Genomic DNA, 19,365 nt, shown 5'->3' with positions numbered 1-19,365 from the left:
ATGAGAAAATAAATACTTCAGGCTCTAATGGTCAGCAAACACCTTAAATTATTTGTTATACAGATAATGTTGTCAAATCTTAAGGGCGAACATCACAACAACTAACTCCAAATCATGGGTTGGATAGTTTATTTTGTGGGTTTTCAGCTAGCATGAGCATAAGTTCTCACTTTTTCATGCTACATCAATACGCAACTCAAACCTTTATGTGAGACATCACTATAGACTATGAAGCCTCCTGACCCAGAAGGCAAAATTAAAACTAGCGTTGTGGTCAAGCGCTTTTTGATCTCCTCAAAACTCTGCTCTCACTTCTCATTTCACTCAAACTTAACATATTTTCTGGTGAGTTTGGTCATAGGAGATGTCAACACTGAGAATCATTCCATAAATCTTTGATAATAACCAGTCAATCACAAGAAACTATGAATCTTTGTAGCGCTCTTGGGTCAAAGCCAATCAAAAATTGTCTCAATGTTCACAGGATACACCATAACTCCATCTTTGGATATAGCCAAGAAAAAACACTTGCTCTAGTCATAATGCATACTTTGAGAACTTGATATAGAGTTGATGTTCTCTAAATGTTTACAAGACAATCCTTAAATGCTTTTCATGTTGCTCTTTCGTGGTTGAGTAGACAAATACCACTACAAACTTGTCTAAGTATGGCCTAAAGACTCTCTTCATTAAGTCCATGAACGTTGAAGGTGCATTTTTTAACCCGAAAGGCATGACTAGAAATTCATAATGACTATAGTTTGATTTAAAAGTTGTCTTAGCTACATCATCTTCTCTATTTTTTAGTTGGTGATACCATGAACACAAGTCTAACTTTGAGAAATGTGCAACTCCTTATAATTGATCAAATAAATCATTAATTCGAAGTAGCAGGGATTTGTTCTTGATGGTCACTACATTCAACTGTCAGTAGTGAATACACATCTGCAATGACCCATTATTCTTCTTAACAAATAAGACTGGAGCACCCCATAGGGATATTGATCATCGAATAAAACTACTATCCAATAATTCTTGAAGTTGCTCGTTGAGTTCTTTGAGTTCTGCGGGTCTCATTCTATAAGGCACTTTAAAAATGGGTTTCGTTCACAGGACGGGATCAATCTGAAATGCAATCTCTTAGTCTGGAGGAAGACCTGAAAATTTCTCCAAAAAAATATTGGCATATTCCTACATAATCTCTACATCTGTCACTGATAGGCCAAGTATCCAACACATTCATAACAAAGATATTGATTGACCTTTAAGTACGATATGACCACTGGCTTGGCCAATTTCTTAACCCCTTGGAAAGTGAAAGTTAGAATTTGGGGTTTTGAAAACTCACATACCTCTTTCTACAATCAATAGTGGCATGGTGCATCAACAACCAGTCCATACCTAGGACCACATCTATCCCTTTGAATTTTAGTTATAGGATATTCACTAGTAATTCATGGCCTTTTATACTCACAGCAAAATCTTTATACTCAATAGTTACTATCGTAGACCCTCCTATTGGTGTTTCAAACAAATATGAAGTATCTAACAAACAAGGTGCAACAGGTATCAACTTTGCAAAAGATAGAGTAATAAAACTATACATAACACCATAGTCAAACAAAATATGTGCAAGAATTCCTTAAATGAGAAGTGTACTTTTTACCACATTTGGACTAGCGAGGGCCTCTTGAAGTGTGGCAACATAAACTCGGCCAAGATCTATTGGCTTTTACTTCTGAATCGCACCATCCCTTTGATCTGGCTGCGAACAATGGCTAGCAAAGTGACCCATATGATGTCAATTAAAGCACTTGACATTCTTTACATCACACTGCCCCCTCATACCTCTCATGACCACAAGTCTTGCACTTCTCCCAAGGACGGTTCTTGTCTTGTGTCTTCTGCCTCTTTGTCAGATGCTTGACTGGAGTCTTTCCTTGCTTCTCATTGTCATGCTTGTTGCTCTATCCTTCAAAAAACTTATTGAATTATGGGTGAAATCATCTTTTATGCTAGTAATTCTTCTGGGACGTCTCAACTACATCTTGGTTGCTTGACTTAGATTTTTCTTCATTTTTGGGCTTCTCCTTAGTTCTCTGCTCTTAAAACTCATGCATGGCGACCTGATCAATGAGTCAACTATACTTTTTTATCTGCATCAGCCCCACCATCATCAAGATCTTCAGTCGCAATCCCCTCTCATAACATCTGCATTTTTCCTTTTCCATAGCTACAAGATATTTCATAAATCAGAAGAGAGAATTAAACTGGGTTGTGTATTGAACCACAGTTATGTCTCCCTATCACAGCTTCCTGAATTCTTCCTTTTTTACTATCCTTTCATTCCTTGAGAAGAACTGTCTATAGAACCGCCTCATGAAAGTGGACCAAGACTAGTAGGTGTTTAGTTTCAGGGTGTCTCTAATGGATCCCCACTAATGTTTTGTGTTACTTGACAAGTTGGACATAACCATCCATATTCGTTGAACTTCTAGACACTGAATTACGTCCAAGGCCTTTTTCACTTGCATCACCCAGTCTTCATCATTAACAGCATCAGGAGTGCTATCATATAGAGGAGGTTGCATGTTCTTAAATTTCTTAGCCTAAGAGGTGACGCCTATAATGATGGTTTGTGCTTGGTCTTGTTGTGCTCTCATGGTTTGTAGGAACTCATAAAGGATGCAGTCTATGGTGTACTCTTGAGGGACACTCGTGTCTCCTATAGTAGCACTCCTCTCACGAGAGACTGGCGAAGCCTTCCTTCCCTCACTTTAAAAGTTGTGAGAAACATTATTACCAGAGGAGTGTAAAGTGGAGGGTACTCCCCTAGCCGAAGCACCTCATACATTCTCACTCTCTTCCTATGCATTGTTTTGTTGTGTCACCTCACATCTAGTGGCATGAGTATCATTTTAAAAATAGGATATTCCTCTACAAGTTGCCATAACGTACTACATTGTCATTCATTTGCATTTTTAATAGAAAGTCGACTAGATTCATAAGGTTCAAATTCACATACAAGCATACATGCACATAACACAATCAAACTTTTTATTAAATAATAAATTTTGTACATACTCAAGAAAATGAAGAATTCAAAGCACAAAACGTTCTAAAATTATTTACATCAACTGGATAAAAGCAAGTGTCTAAAAATTCCCTCTGCTGAGGGGGTAACTCAAGAGATATAATCAAGCTATAAACTGGTGTAGCTAGTGTGTAAGTAGGGGAGTCAGAAGATCCTATCGAGTTGGCCGGTGTGTGGCTTACTAGCCATAATGGTTACCACTATGGTCAAGTGAGTCTATGGTAGAATTAATGGTGGGTCAGTGTTATCTTGACGGGTTTTCATGACTCGTCATTCCTACCAACATAAAATTCCTAATTAATAGGTTTCTAACTAGCACAAACTTTAATCCTTATATATTGAACATTGGATGATAAAATTTTATGTCAACATACTTTTGATACCACTTTGTAATACTCTGATCCGAAACTTCTAGAGTCTGGATTCGTGGGTATTACTTCACAGAGGAAAATACCAAAGTAGTACACAGAAGCAAGGCACAATTTTTTTTTAAATAAATAATCATCAATTAATGTCAATAAAACAAATCTCACATAATCAAATCAAGTCACTAAGGCTACATCATCCAAATGAGGCATCATCTCTCAAGTTCAATAAAAAAATAATAATATGATAACTGCTCTGCCAAAAGATAAAGCCACCTGCATCTTGAAGAAGGCTGACAATGTTCTATCTCCAAATCATGTCTCACAAAGTTACTTAAAACCTACAATATAATTATTAAAAGAGGTGAGTGTAAAACTCAGATATACAATTGTAGTGGGCTCTAAACCCATAATCTTATTTTAGTTTTCGATCAGGTAACACACACAATTTCTTACTCAATTATTACAAGTTAACATTTTCTCAATGCTAACCACTATTTATTTCAGCTATATTGGTCATATCCTACTATCTGTGTAGCAACCCATGTAGAATACCCCAAATCTACAGTGTTGGCTAGACTATGAACCACACTCGCTCTATCAACCGCAGTGTAGCACCCGGTAGAAAACCAATAATTCAGTAAGTAAAGTTATACCTACTCCAAGGTTCGTAGCTTATGTTACATCATAATCTTACTCTAGAGTCCTAAATCTCTAAGTGAAAACAGAATTCTCTAGGACATATATAATATGCATCTCATGCATTCTCACATGAACACTTTTTTTAATTCATATTCACAATATCTCGACAAGTGTTATCAAGGGACATTCTCAATTAAGCATTCTCAAGAGACAATCCTAGGGTTCTGATATTCACTAATTTTCAAGCATTCAGAGATATAATGTCTCTATATCAATAAATCTTGAGGGCCCCGACAGTGGCTACTCTCACGCTGACTATCATCAGGTAGTCATTTTTACCTATCACCTTCCAACAATTTATGAGGTTAAGTTTATCATGCTAAGATATTTCAAAATCACAATAACACAACTGTAACCAGTATGAGACTCAAAATCTCATCTCAAAGACTCTATTCTCATGCATGTATTTCTAAGTCATTCACAATCTCAAGTGTGCATTTTATCTAAAATGCAACAATTCAATACATACAACTCATGTTGAAATTTCACAAATATATGAAATCATTTATGGCACCAAGGCTAATTCACATGTATTCATTCTATTTTTCATAATCATAAAAGAGTGCATTTCTAATATGTAATTGCAAACTCATTAGAAAACAGTTGCAATCTCAAGCAAACATGACTTCATGTATTCTAATTCATGAAATACATCAGCATACAATATATTATTAACTAAAAATCCTTGTAATTTTTCTTCAAATGCAAACGCTAAACTCTAGTCTGCAGTCGAGTTTCTTGTAGCAATAATAGTAGGATCTGATCATCACACAATTATGTTCATATTAATAAATAAGCATTTTCTATACTTATCAAAATTACCTAAATAACCTTTAGTTTGTTAGACCTAATTTTTTGTGCCCATTGTTTAGTCAAAATCATAAGACAAATATATTCCTCCTTATATCACGAATCTAATGCATCAAACCTCACTTAATTCTGAGTTTTGGGTGCAAAGTTATGATCATTTTACTAATTAGATATCGGGTAATATATAAGGGTAATTTGGTAATTTTAACTCACTGAGACCTGACCTAACTCAACTCAGGCTTGTTCTGAGTTCAGTATATTGTGTTTGCTGAATCTAGTCTAGATCCAACTAGGTTTGGGTTCAGACCCAACTGAACTCTCTAAGTCTCATTTTTGATCCACTCATTAAGTGATGCAGATCCATACCCAGTTCGATGTAACTAGATTGGACCCAATCTATTTCAACTGAAAACAAACTAAGCTAGAATTCTAGTCAAAGACAGACTGAACTGGTTTCAGTTCAGTTCTAGTCAAAGATAAATTGAACTGGATCCAATTTAATTTTGACCTGAATCCAAACCCAGTTCAGTCTCGGTTTGGTTCAACTAAACCAGTTTATGCTCAACTGGATTGAACTGGACCCAGACCCAGTCTGGTCCAGTTCAATCCATATCCATCACAAGGAACCCAGATAGGGCCCAACTCGGCCTATCTCGATTCTCGCGTCATTTCATCATTTATTCAATTTTTGTAGACACTGACATCGCCCACTTTGGCGATGCCGTTGTAGAGGCAGAAGCTCTACCTTCCACCTCCTTCCTTTTTCGGTGAGGGTCGCTGACAACCAGGGGTTGCTGGCGACGAAGATAGAGCACCACCGCTCTGTCCTTCCCCCCTCTTGTTCTCTTTGAGTTACACCGGCAACCACCAAATTGCCAGTAGTCTCTCTTTCTCGTTGAGAAGAGACACCGGTAGCCGGTCAAGGTAGTGGCTTCCTACACTCTCTTTCTCTCTCTCTCTCTCTCTCTCTCTCTCGGCAGCCATGGCTGCCGACCTCTCTCACAAAACAGAAAAAAGAAAACAACAGGGGAAGGGGGAGGGTTTACCTCCGACGACGGCGGTGCTCCGATGGCACTCTCATCCTTCCTCTCTCTCTCTCTGATTTGGTGGGAGCAGGGAGACGCACCGTGAGGGGATAACTCCCCACCTCCCAAATATCGTGGGGAGGACGAGGGCGAGGTTTATCCTCACCCCCTCCCGTAGGAGAGAGGGGGAGACAGTTCCTCCACCCCACCCCCCTTTCATTCAAAATCTCTTTTTTTTTTATGTTTATCCTCCCAGCCTGGCCAGGCCTGGCTGGGTTCGAGCCCACCCGGCTCGGACAGGCTGGGTCTTACAATTTTAGAGATGGTAGCAAGCACATTATCAATGAGAGATGTGTTACAAGCACATTCCACCTCACACCTGAATCTTTCTTCAACATGAAATGCTTTGCTAGATCTTACTGGCACCAAACATATTGATTTATGGAACACGAGCTTCTCATACGCAAATGCAGTTCAAATGTTTCTTACATATGCAGTTCAGATGTCTGCATAAAAATCATTCATAACAATTCGTATTGCCATGGGAATCCTCACCAGATGGAGTCCATCCTCCCATGTCAGGCTCCCAAATGAGTATCTCCCCTGAACTCTCAAGAGAGGATTAAAAGCCACAGTATATGTCAATTTGCTGATTGTAGAATTAAATGATAGTATATGTGGCTTTACTGAGACATCTACCCCATGAGGAGCTTCTAAATGAACTCTGTACACAGCATTTTCCCCACCAACGTTTGTCACTGTTCTAGAAGCTGTTAATCTTTTTGACAGATTTGGAATCGAAATTGAGGGGAGGTTGAGATTTTCCATCAACTTGAACCCCTTGCCGCAGATAGTATGCGTACGTGACATTAAGCTGATAGCAGAGTCATTGTACCCCATGTTACAGAGAAAGGAGATATGATCTGATATGTTCATGTCATAAATTAGCCCAGGGTCTGCAGCTTTGTTGGGATTCACATGGCCACCTCCATAATCAAATGGGTCTGCTGTCTTATGAGGAGCTCCCTCTTCAACAATTCGCTGATCATATTCATCTTTAATGGTTGCTATATTTGGATAAAAGAATAAAAATCAGTTCATGAAATATAATGATAACAAAAAAAACAATGCAATGACGGATGTTCTCTTTCCTACCAGTAGTGACTATAGCAGATTTAATGGCTGCAGGGCTCCAATCAGGATGCAAAGACTTGAGAAGAGCCACAACACCAGATACATGCGGGCAAGACATAGATGTCCCTGATTCAAGCTTGAAATGGAGATGCAATTGATGATTGAATCTTTCTAAGCGTGAAGCAGGGGACCAGGATGCCAATATGTTCACACCAGGAGCTGCAATGTCTGGCTGTATAGATTAACAAATAAAGAAACAATTCCAAAGGTTGGTGATAAGAAATTGGCATAATTTTATGTAAAGTAGACTTCTTCCTAGCAGGCACAAGTAGGAACCATTTAGAAAGAGGAGCATAACCCATAAACAAACTGCAAGAGCAAGACTGCTATTGCATTGACACTGTCACCAATTATAGTTCGTATACAGTTCTTTTCAAGGTTCAAATTATTCATTGCAATTCTTTATTCTTGCATGTTCAGAAAAAAATTAACTTGTATCTTCTTTCCCACATAACCACCATTTTGCAACCTCAACAAACATGCAATGGCTACATTGTCAATGTCTTAGAGTATCAGACCTTGCCTGATGCTGCTGCTATTTTGTTCATTCATATTTTCTATTATTAGCAGCTGATCTCATGCAATTGCGATAAGGCTTGATGATGGCGATTATTGTTATGATACTTTTATTATTATTATCATTCTTCTTTTAATGCAGATATGGAGGTCTGGGAAAGGCAGGGTGTCAACAGGTCGGGCTTGGCATAGAACCCAAGGGGGTACAGATCCTAATCCAATCCTCTCCCTAAGATATTCCCCATGTAGAGTCAGGTTGTGAATGATTTTGGCTCAGAAGGCCTGGTTCTGGGACTGGCAGTAGATAAACCAAAGTTTATTGGGTAACAGTCCTGCTTTTTGAGATTTACAAGTTGCCAGATCAGATCCTAGTGGGATCTCTCATGAGATACAAGTCGGGGTTAGAAATGCCCTGTTGGAATCTGGGTCCAACTAGGAATTGGAAACTGCTACGCTGGCCTCATATATTATTCAATCGACTTGCATAGATCCAACTTTAATTACCATCAGTTTGGGTTGGGTCAGGTAAAGCACCAATCACTGAAAATCTTAGGTGGACTCAAACAGGATAACTGGATTTCCAATGCCAAATACCATCAAATCATTCAAATCAAAGTTAATTTTAATAGTAAAAAAGAAAAGCCAAAAAGAGGGGATAAACCTTCCTGTTGGATAAGCCAAAAAACTGATCACCTTTAGTATTGCAGGAGACAAAGAACTAGGTCCACGAGAAGAGAAGAATGCAATTTCAGGAGACATAGTTGTTCCCAAAACTGTCTTGGTGGGGCCAAATCTCACAGTAGGATTTCTGTTTGAATGAAAAAAAAGAAATGACACATACCATCATTCTTATATGGAACATGTAAAAATTATTCTGCAGTTACAAAGACTAGAGATGCATTAAATAAATAATCGCATTTTTTAAAATATAACAATATATAAGGTGTAAAAATATAATCATGCCAAGAGTATGTTATACCTTGTAGTTTGGATGTACAACAGAATCCTTGTTCCAATCTCAAAATCGACTTGGACAGATGGGATATCAAAAGAAGTGTCAACATTCTTTGTTGGAAACTGAGCAAAAACAATCCCAACCCCCTTGGCCTTAATTACTGTCTTGGTAGCAACATCCAATGATCTCTGATTCCAAGATTGAAAACAAAGAACCACCTTCCCTTTTGCTGAAGTAGCATTCAAAGATCCTGCTTCACAACCTCTGCAACAACAGCCTCTCCATAAGGAATGATTTCTCATATAGTACACATGACCTTAAATGCAACTCAAAGAAACAAAAGGGCTATGATATTGCACCTTGCTTTCTCATTCTCTGTACTGCTTGAAGCAATATCTTCGGAGTACACTATATGATAAACTCGGCTAGCATGTTTTCCTACATATAAAGCTTGACCCTGTGTGAGATATTTCAACTGATCTTAGGTTTACATGAAATGCTGCATGTAAAAAGTGAAAAGTTTAAAATTCATCTAAACATGAATATGAAAATTTGGAAAGCAATCGTTCGAACTGACATCTGAAAATTTATGTTTTGTCCAACCCCAATCACATGTTGCTCAAAATGGTTTGAGACTGCAGGAACCATTATTTACATGACTGATGCAAAAAAATCACCTAACAATGCAAACTAGTGGAAAGTTGTGCATTCAAGCAGTTAACATTATGATGGTTGGGAACTTGGGATGTTACCACAAGAGTTTGGTTGTTTCCAAGGGTGATTGAAGTTGGGAATGAACGATCAATTGTCCCAGCAGCAACCGTTAAAATCCATGGAGCCCCATTTATCACTGTTTGAGAATATGGACCAGAATTCCCTGCAGAACATACCACAGTAACTCCTCTGGCAGCTGCATGGAAGGAACCCACAGCCAGTGCATCATCAATATATGACGAAAGAGGTGGTGAAGAACCCAAAGATACCGATAACACATTAACACCATCAAAGATTGCATCATCAAAAGCAGCAAGAAGATCAGCAGAGCTGCAGCCACCAATAGCCCAGCAAACTTTATATACAGCTATTCGGGCAAGAGGTGCACCTCCTCGGGCTACACCTTGAGCAAGGCCCATAAAACTTGCATTCCTTACAAATGCACCAGCTGCAGTAGATGATGTATGAGTACCATGACCAACTGCATCACGTGGAGATAAAAACTCAACACCGCCGCTTGTATTCAACTTCCCAAATTCAGCATTATACCCTTTGATATACCAACGGGCACCTATTATTTTCCTGTTAGTGGAGGTGCATAATGAAATTAAGATTGAGGTTCTAATCAGTTTCTCCTTTCCAAAGTCATCATTTATGCTATGCTCTGACTCTTTTAATAATGTATGGTAAATGCATAACAAGATCACTATACTATCGCAGTATATTCACAAGTGCTCATACGCACAATGTACAATTAGGCCTTTTACTAGTAAACATGTTACAACTGAAAAGGAATGCAAATGGAATCTATCCAACATAGAAATGTACTTCTTAGATGAAATACTGTTTTTCTTCACTTTGTTACATGGGGTAAAACTGTTTATGTGCCAACAATCTGGCAGGTGAAATCTCAACAAGAGTGTTCACATTAGCAGTAGAACTAATTTATATCTACTGTTACAATGGCAATATTAATATAACATAAGATAGTGACCATGCTTTGTTAAATCTCAACAAGAGTGTTCACATTAGCAGTAGAACTAATTTATATCTACTGTTACAATAGAAATATTAATATAACATAAGATAGTGACCATGCTTTGTTACTCAATGCATCTTTTGTGTGCACACACATGTATACATAGTTATTTTTTATTCCTTTTAAAATTCACTGATAATCTACAACTTTTTATGATACATTATTATTTAGTTGATTTACCTTTTTTACAACATTGGCAGTCATTGCACCTCTAGCAGATATTCTTGGCTTATGGACTCACGCATTTAATGAAAGGCTTGGTAATTTTGTTCCAGTAAATCTCTGTCACATAGGTATGGATGCTGGTACATTATACAATACAGGTTTGTTGGTTGGTTTCAGAAAAGAAGGGAGCAAGGGGGGTCACCGGGTTGAGTATCTTGCACACATACACCAACATAAGAGACATAATATATGTTGCAAATGGAGCTCTCTCCCAAAATATAAACAAAAAATATAGAGAATATAAAAAATTTAAAGAAACACACAATGTATCTCATACATTATATACATCTAGAGCTGGGAACACCAAGCACCAGCACCTAGAAGTACCAATATTAATAACTGTTTACCTATTCATAGACTTGGGCATATCAATTTCCACCTAGTTGCATATTTCTAAGTTTCTTGGTGTCCCTAAGGTAGTACTTTGTCCATTTTCTAATTTTCACATTACCAACCTTTAGGTATGACGTTTCTCCTAGTGACTACTAAAGAACCATGAATTTGCTTTAGTCTCACATTATCAACTAGGTCATCCTCCCCCCTCCCCTACTCTATTATCTTAAATAGTTAATGTAGCATAGAATTAAGATAAGCAGCTCAGCTCTACTGAGTCTCAATGGTGTAAAATTCATACGGTGTATTATAATATACTGTAAGTGAAGAGATATAATCATGCTCTCTAAATTCAAAACAGGAAGCATTTCACACCATACCTGTTTCAAACTCATTGTATGACTTAGTTTATTATTGGAAATCGAAAATTATCAACAAATTTGTTCTAATAAATCCAATTCATTCTAGCCTATACTTTTCGGAAAGATTCTTTAAGATCCTATTGACCCTAAAGGGAAAAGAAATTTAAAATAGCAAAGAAAAACAAACATCTTTCCAATCACTTACTATACTTTTGAAACTTGTTATTTGATGCATTGATGGTTGATGTTTTATTTTCATTATGTGATTTGTGTTTGACTTTTCATTATGTATTTAAGAATGTTTGACTAAAAATTTTATTGCATGATGTTTATGAATTGGAACTATTTTTAATGAAAATAGCATGATTCATATATCATCTATTGTTTAAGTAGATTCACTATATAATACCATTACTTCATTAATTAGTTTCATCTATATTGCAGTTCAACAATAGTTGATTCGTTATCTAGTACAACTATTTCCGTAGTAAGTTGTTATTCCATTTAATAATATCTCTTTTTTCTTGTACTTATTTAGTATAAAAATCTATATTTAGACCCTTCAAAGGCATTTGAATATGATTTTTATGACATTGATTGAGTACCACTAGATATCTAAGTTTTTCTATTTACACATTTCTTCAAATCAACATAGATCAACAAGGACATTTGCATTTGTTCATTATGACTTCTTTATTTGATATTCTATGCCTCCTAAAGGTGGATTTGGTACTATATCTTTGTTGATGGTTCCTCTCCTATACTAAACTGTATTACAAGAAACATTAATCAAAATGTACAAGAGAATATTTCGAGGAACACAATCCAAAATTCATTCCAATCTGTCTAAATTTCATTAATATGTGAAAAAACAGTTGGTACTAGCATTAAACTGAAGGAAGAGATTCTTGTTTACTTTAGTCATTTTTTCCTTCTTAACATGGACTCATTCATATATTTTTACAATCTTGAGAAATATGGCATTTGTAGAGGAGAGGACACAGCAGCACATGACAAAGGCTACTGGATTGTGTATCCTTGAAGGTGAGGTTTTAAGAAGATGATTGACATGAAAGACACTCAACTCAAATTCTTGATCTGTTCAATTGAGACCTTATAATGCAGTCACATTATCTGTTTTTGTTTTTCAAATGATTATGAGATGCAATATATTTCCTAGAACAATATTGTAAAGCTCAAATCACTATTACTCACAATTTAGAATTGTACTAATTGTAGTTTGGAGGGATTATCAAAAAGAAAAAAAAGTAGTTTGGAGATGCAACCAATCATTGACAAGCACAAACATCAAACCCTCAGTCTGCTCATGATTCTGGTGCTGCACCTCAGTTGGTAATTTCTTCTCAAGTATTGAGATATGTAGATCTCCAAAAACCTTGTGTTAATCCAGCCAGATTTGTTTCTTACAAGTTATTTTACCTATATCCTAGGGCACTCTTGATCCTAGTCTACAAATCTTAGGGCCCTGGTGTTTTTTTTAACCAACTTAGGGCCCTGGTGTTACATGACTATATAAATTACTAAGAGGACATAGCCAGTGAATTATCCACGGTTCCACATGCCAAGGAGAAAAAATACATGGATTGTACTTTTGAAGTTTAATAATGTTCCACACACCACCGTGGGGGTCGCCCGTGTGGCCAGCGGGGTGGTTGTGAAGGTGTTGAGTTGAAGACCCCGGATCAAAACCCGCTGGCACACAGGTGTGTCCGTAGCTTTCAGAGGTGGGCCACGTAAGGCAGGGTGGTCTTGGGGCAAGGGTTCCTTGTCATAAAAAAATATGTACAATGTTCCACACAACAAACCTTGATTACAACCTGTTAACATGAGAGAGGTGCTGCAAATTCTTTTTCCTATTGGCAAAATAAATTTCTAGATTAGCACTGATTTTGAAATTTGAACACGAATCTTCTCAGATGGGACAATGGAAAGTTTGAGATACACTAACTGGCTGATATCATAGATTTATGGAATTGAAACAATCTGCAGGCTTCATACAGTGAAACCCTTAGATGAGAGAGAGAAAGATTATGCATTTATTAGACACATCACTATGATATCAATCATCATAGTACCTTATACCTATTTAATATTGATTAAAACAAAAAGCACATTAACAAAGTCATCATGCACTAAGTGTAAGCTACAAAAACAAATGGAAATATGTCTGTCGCTCTGTCCCCAGTTAGAAACATTATTCAGCTGCACCACCAATTCTACTGTCAAAAACGGATATGGCTATTACCTGTTGCAATTGGAAGAGTTGAACTTTTCTCCTTCCTGGCATATTCCTTTCCAGTTTGGTGGAACTTTACCCACACCATCATCATTAAAGCTTTCCGATTCAGGCCAAATTCCTCCACAGAGAAAGATACAGAAACAAACAAATAAATATGGCAAAGAGTAATTCCCACATAATAACCTACAATATACACATACATACCAGTGTCAAGAATGCCAATAATTGAACCATCACCCAACTTGCTGTGTGAAAGAACACCGTCCATAGACTTGAAATTCATTTGCAAAAAATCCCAACTTCTGGTAGTATGCAGGTTAAGGATGCGGTTGGGCATAACATGAACCACTCCAGCAAATTCTAGAGATTTTTTATTAAGGCAAGAATAAAACAGATATTCCTAACTCCAAGAAACAATCACTTTCACAACTAAAAACAGTCACCTTTAATAAGTTTGGCCTGAGATGGAGTTAACAATGCAGCAAATCCAGAGAACCCATGTTTGTAACTATAAAGGATGGAATCTGCAGCTCCTTGTTTGCTAATAATCAACAATTCAGAACTAAAACTCAATCAAACACATTCCACCATTTTCCAGGACATCTGCGCAGCGCATGCTACTCATCTTTTTAAACAGAATAGCTAATAAAGAATTTACAACGTGCAATTCCAATCTTTAAATAAAGGAGGGAAGAGGTCACCTTCCAAGTACAGCAGAGAGAATTCCGTAGTGTGAACTCTGGATAAGATTTGGGTCCTCCTGTTCCCTCCCTCCCATATAAACAATGTAAACCTACAAGAGGCGGAAGAATCAAACGCCCAAAATGACTTAAAAGGAGAAGATAAATTATGACTAAAATAGTAGTTAACTTGTACAGACAAGCAAAGAAGTATTCCAAGTTCTAAACAAAAAGAAAAAGAAAAACAGAAGTATGATACGGTTTAGGGGATGCTAAGTTATTAATATGATACTGTTTAGGGAATAGGAGCATCTCCATCTCGATCAAAGTGGAATATCTCTATAACAACAGCCAAACCCTTTTCTAAGTTATTAGCTCATCAGTTATCACATGTAACTATGCAAATCTAAGTCCAAAGATAAAAAACTAAGGGTACCCAATTAACTGGCTAAAGATTTCAATTATACAGTAGAAGAGGTATTAAGGACATGCCCATGCAGACAAAGTAATACCCGAAGCAAACCACATAGAAAGTATTAAAAAAGAATCACTTCAAAACTGGCTAAGCTCGTTTCAGTGCTCGAGCATAGAAAACAACCAAAGCAAACCGATGTTATCACGCAGCACAACTTAAACAATAGTGGGTCCAGAGTAATCAAACTCACATTTCTCTTTGCAATGGCATAGTGAAGCAGCAGGAGAAGAAGAAACCCAGTACCACCCACCATGGTTGCTGAAGAACAAAACCACAAGTAGAAAAAGAGTGAAGTATCAAACATTTAAGCTCCAAACAAGAGGGGTCATATGGGTATCGCACTTTTTCATTGGAAACATGGAAACGATTGCAGACAAGGCAACAAATAGAAATAGGAAAGGAAAACGAATGTTCATTCGTGTGGTCCATTGTCGATAAGCGTACCTGCTCGGCCACTGCTCTTTTTGCGCCATTACTTTTGATGATGAAGCACAACTACCACCTATTCTTGGAAATCCCCTATTCTTTATATGTGCACTCTGCATTATTACCTTATTAGACTATTATATGGAATAGGAGAGAGATTGGAATGGAGGGTATACTCTCTCTCTCTCTCTCTCTCTCTCTCTCTCTCTCTCTCCTTGTCCGTTTCTGAGTTCTGATCCATGTGGGAATGCACGTGATTGTGACATTGCTTTTTGACAACTGATCATGAGTCTTATTCAGCATGCTTCACTGCAGTGAGAGAGAAGTGGGCTTTGAATCTCTTTTCGGGAGTGTATTTGGTAAGGCCTGTAGCTTTGTGGGCGAGAAAGGGTGGTGGAGTTTGAATATTAATTGCCAAAAGATGGGGGAGAGACCATTTTTGTGCTCCACTTTCGGAGGCATGTTCCTTGCACTACGCTTTTGTGGGGGTGGGATTTTGAATTTGGTGTGCCAATTGACTCATTTATGGTGCTTGTTAATTTGGGTGGAGATCAGATTATTGCTAGTGAACTGGATCCATTATGGGGTTCAGTCCGATACCCAATCAATTTATATCGTTGTGATGTGTGGATTCACTAAACACCTTTATATGTATGATCAGATCCAATTACTGTAAAACACTAATCAGACTCAGGCCTGGTAAGAGGCTCTCTGACTGAATCTGAATCAGTTTTTGCTGTATAAGGTTGTTCCAGGTTCAGCCATTTGAACCTTATCCAGACCATTTACATCCATAATTTAATCCGCTTTTAAAATGCGACATGCAACGATCAAATTACTGTAAAACACCTTTATATGCATGATCAGATCCAATTACTGTAAAACACTACACAGACTCAGACCTGGTAAGAGTCTCTCTGACTGAATCAGAATCTGTTTGTGCTGTATAAGGTTGTTCCAGGTTCAGCTATTTGAACCTTATCCAGACCATTTACATCCATAATTTATTCTTCGTTTAAAATGCTACATGCAACGATCAAATTACTGTAAAACACCTTTATATGTATGATCAGATCCAATTACTGTAAAACACTACACAGACTCAGACCTGGTAAGAGGCTCTCTGACTGAATCTGAATCTGTTTGTACTGTATAAGGTTGTTCAAGGTTCAGCAATTTGAACTTTATTCAGACCATTTACATCGATAATTTAATCCTCGTTTAAAATGCAACATGCAACGATCAATTTCAACATTGGTTTAGAGATCATAGCCATGAAATGATCAATTTCCATTGTACATGAATATACATGAAATGGTCAATTCCCAATGTAGTAATGTACAGAAAGCCGTTTGGCTCAAATTTGGAGTGGATTTTGTCCTGGTCCATGATGAATAGGTTAAACTAGCTGCTGGCGTGGTCAGGGTCTTCAAACTTTTGTTATTTCTTTCTTTATGCATGTTCACTAGTTTTGGGATGTTTTGCCCAGTTTTTTTATGACTAAGTTTCCTGCCAAAGCAGGTAATCTCATGGTGGGGTCACCAACACCCAAGCCCTTACCAGTTAAAGGGACCTGCACACCCGGTGGGAGTCGAACCTGGGACGAAGGGGTCAACACCTTCTCCCCAAGCCCACTACCACTCCAGCGACCCATGCGGTGTAAAACAAACAATCGGATTTGAGCCAATGCCACTTTCAAAGATGACCAATGACTCGTCGACCATTAGGGTGAGACCCTTCTTTGTGACCCCCTTGCTTGAACAAGATCTCATGCTTTCTGGTTAGTGGATGTTGGCTTGAGAACATTTGGCTTGTGAATGCTCTTCGTGGATCTTTTAAGCCATCAATTGGTAATGTGTTGATTTGGCTAATATTTTTTGCAGATCTGTTGAAAACATCAATGCTTGCCTTTTGATTTTGTTGTTTGATCTTTGATTTGATGACCAATTATATACCTCCAAGTCTATGTTTTAGATTGGCCAAAAGAAGTGGTTATCTGTTGTTATCACCATGAAGCTCTAGGTTTTTTAATATAATATCATGTTCCACGCACTCAAAAGAGTGGAAATAACGTGGGTAGTTATGAAAGAATTCGTCTTAGGACAAGGGATCTCATGACATGACTTGCAAACTGCTCTCAATAATTGCCTCAATTAGACTGAAGATAAGTTATTGTATAATTCGCCATGTCACCAATTTGCTCGACTGGTATTTGCACAGAGAAAATTATTGTCTGCCGTCATCACAGTTAAATTTTCAAATAAAGAGAACTATTCGCATAACAGGCCGGTTAATATTTGGTGCTATTGAAGGCACCGAACTGTCTAGCATAAATAATATTTTTAAATATTTTTTAGCTTTTTTTTTTAGACAGGGCCTTATGAACTTGATCTACAAAGTTTGATTAGTAGAAAATGATTTTTGAATCATGTGATTGTAATATATAAGTCCAAATATTTTTTGATTAGACGCATGGAATTGGCTAAGCATTTTCTTCGAACAAAAATAGAACCGAGTGGATGGTTTTGTGCCTTCCTCCTGGGTTTAGGCCAATCATTCAGATTCAGATTCAGATTGATGGGGGTAAACCAATGAATTCAGATATTAATGAACTTTATAGAAGAGTTATCTATCCAAACAATAGTCTTATTGATCTATTACTAACAAGTAGATCTAGGCCTGGGTAAGAAAAGTTGGTACAAGAAGTTGTAAATACACTTCTTGATAATTGGATAAAAAAATACTTACTACGGGCTTAGGTAGCCCTCTAAACTTCGACAAGCCCAATGAATCAGGCAAAACTTCCACAAGATTAAGGCTCCAAAAGGTTCGGGCCCAACATATCATTGGGGCAGTGGTGGTGGGCTCGGCAGGGTGAGGATGTAGGGCCAAGATGCTCTCACAATGATAACACACTCTCAAACTCCAGGATGATAATAGGTCTTAGATGCTGAAAAGGGAGAAAATAGATAATTTTTTAAATATTAAAAAAAAGATCTGAGTCAGTCGAATCATCCAAGTTGACTCGCTGGTTCATGAGTTGGACCCCAAACAATTTTGGGCTGAGTTACTCGGTTGGGCCAACTATGATTGTGGTGGCAGGTTAGCCTGGATGTCCTAATCGGAAAGGTCTCAATTTGTGAGGAGGGTTTTCAAGAATTTAGGAGATGAGCTCTTGTTTAAAGGTTGCATTTTAGGGCGTGAAACCCAGGCTAGTACTGCAACCATGAGGCCAAATCATTGTTTGGAATGAAGGATGGTGGTTATTGCTTGGTGTAGCACCTAAATTAAGGCTCAGCTTCACAGTAGAAAGTGTAGTAGCCCAAAAGCAATTTTTATTGTGGGTATGGGTGACCTCTCCATTGCAGGATGCTATTTCTTCATTCCTCTAATCCTGCATAAAGATGCTAATTCTTCATTCCTCTAATCCCGCATAAAGACAGACAAGCAGCAAAAGGGGGGGAAATACTAAAGATTGCAAAAGTAGAAAAGAAGATGGTGATAGGGATGAAGAAAAAAGAAACAATAGGGGGTTTGTTTCTTTCAAGATTGATGGGGATATACATCATCTGAGATAAGATAATTTTCGGTGAAAAAGGAAATGGGTTTTGACTGGGCATAAGCGAAAATCCATCACAATATTTTGGGTGTTTTCTATGTTATATGTACTGTCCCCATTGTCCTTGCTCAGTTTTGAGTTTTCAGGACTGGTTTCCCAAACCACCGTAGCCCAGCACATAAAAAATAATGCTAAAATAATATGCGCCTTCGTCTGTTTTCCTTTTACCCAATGTGCACGATAAAAGAAAGCTTAGGTACACACCAATGATATATGTAAAGTTATATATTACCATCTTTAAAACCAGATAATGTTCACAGCATATACATATACCAATGTCTGTAATTTTGATAATAATCTCTGCACGTATATATATATAATTTTGAGAGTATATATGTATAGGTGTCTTTAATTTTAACATCACTTACAACAGAAATTTATATACACATGTTTGCGATCTTGATAGAGTTCTCAACATATATATATATCATGAACAGTTATTCAATATGTGAATTTTTAATTGTTTTAACTTCTCTACCAGTACGATAAGACTGTTATACATGGTTCAATATGCATTCGGCAAATTTTTGTAATTGTACCATGAGTTGTATTGTAAATATAAAAAATTTAA

General features: G+C 37.4%; 1 protein-coding gene across 1 annotated transcript; it reads right to left on the bottom strand.

The window, feature by feature from the left end:
* Window positions 1-6,494: 6,494 nt before the first annotated feature.
* LOC149832930 (subtilisin-like protease SBT3.9) lies at window positions 6,495-19,029 on the bottom strand. The gene is made up of 12 exons (XM_090013338.1): window positions 18,963-19,029; window positions 17,295-17,311; window positions 14,296-14,387; window positions 14,038-14,135; window positions 13,799-13,954; window positions 13,601-13,712; window positions 9,414-9,957; window positions 9,021-9,118; window positions 8,686-8,925; window positions 8,400-8,514; window positions 7,152-7,362; window positions 6,495-7,063 (listed from the first exon to the last, which is right to left on the bottom strand). The coding sequence occupies exons 1-12, from the start codon at window positions 19,027-19,029 to the stop codon at window positions 6,495-6,497; spliced, it is 2,319 nt and encodes a 772-aa protein (XP_089869464.1).
* Window positions 19,030-19,365: the final 336 nt, after the last annotated feature.

This window comes from Nuphar pumila, chromosome 7 (assembly GCF_984573655.1).
Source record: "Nuphar pumila chromosome 7, dmNupPumi1.hap1.1, whole genome shotgun sequence".
Lineage (NCBI taxonomy): Eukaryota > Viridiplantae > Streptophyta > Magnoliopsida > Nymphaeales > Nymphaeaceae > Nuphar > Nuphar pumila.
The sequence above is the reverse complement of the archived record's forward strand: the minus strand, read 5'-3'. Positions and strand labels throughout refer to the sequence as shown.

Bases quoted from the DNA above. Each gene is read 5' to 3' on its own strand.
- LOC149832930 (XM_090013338.1), bottom strand. From the start codon at position 19,029: ATGGTAATATATAACTTTACATATATCATTGGTGTGTACCTAAGCTTT. The intron at 9,958-13,600 runs GTAATAGCCATA...CTCCACTAACAG, and splicing joins AACTCTTCCAATTGCAACAG to GAAAATAATAGGTGCCCGTT. The intron at 7,363-8,399 runs GTGATCAGTTTT...TAATCTATACAG, and splicing joins TGTCTCCTGCAATACTAAAG to CCAGACATTGCAGCTCCTGG.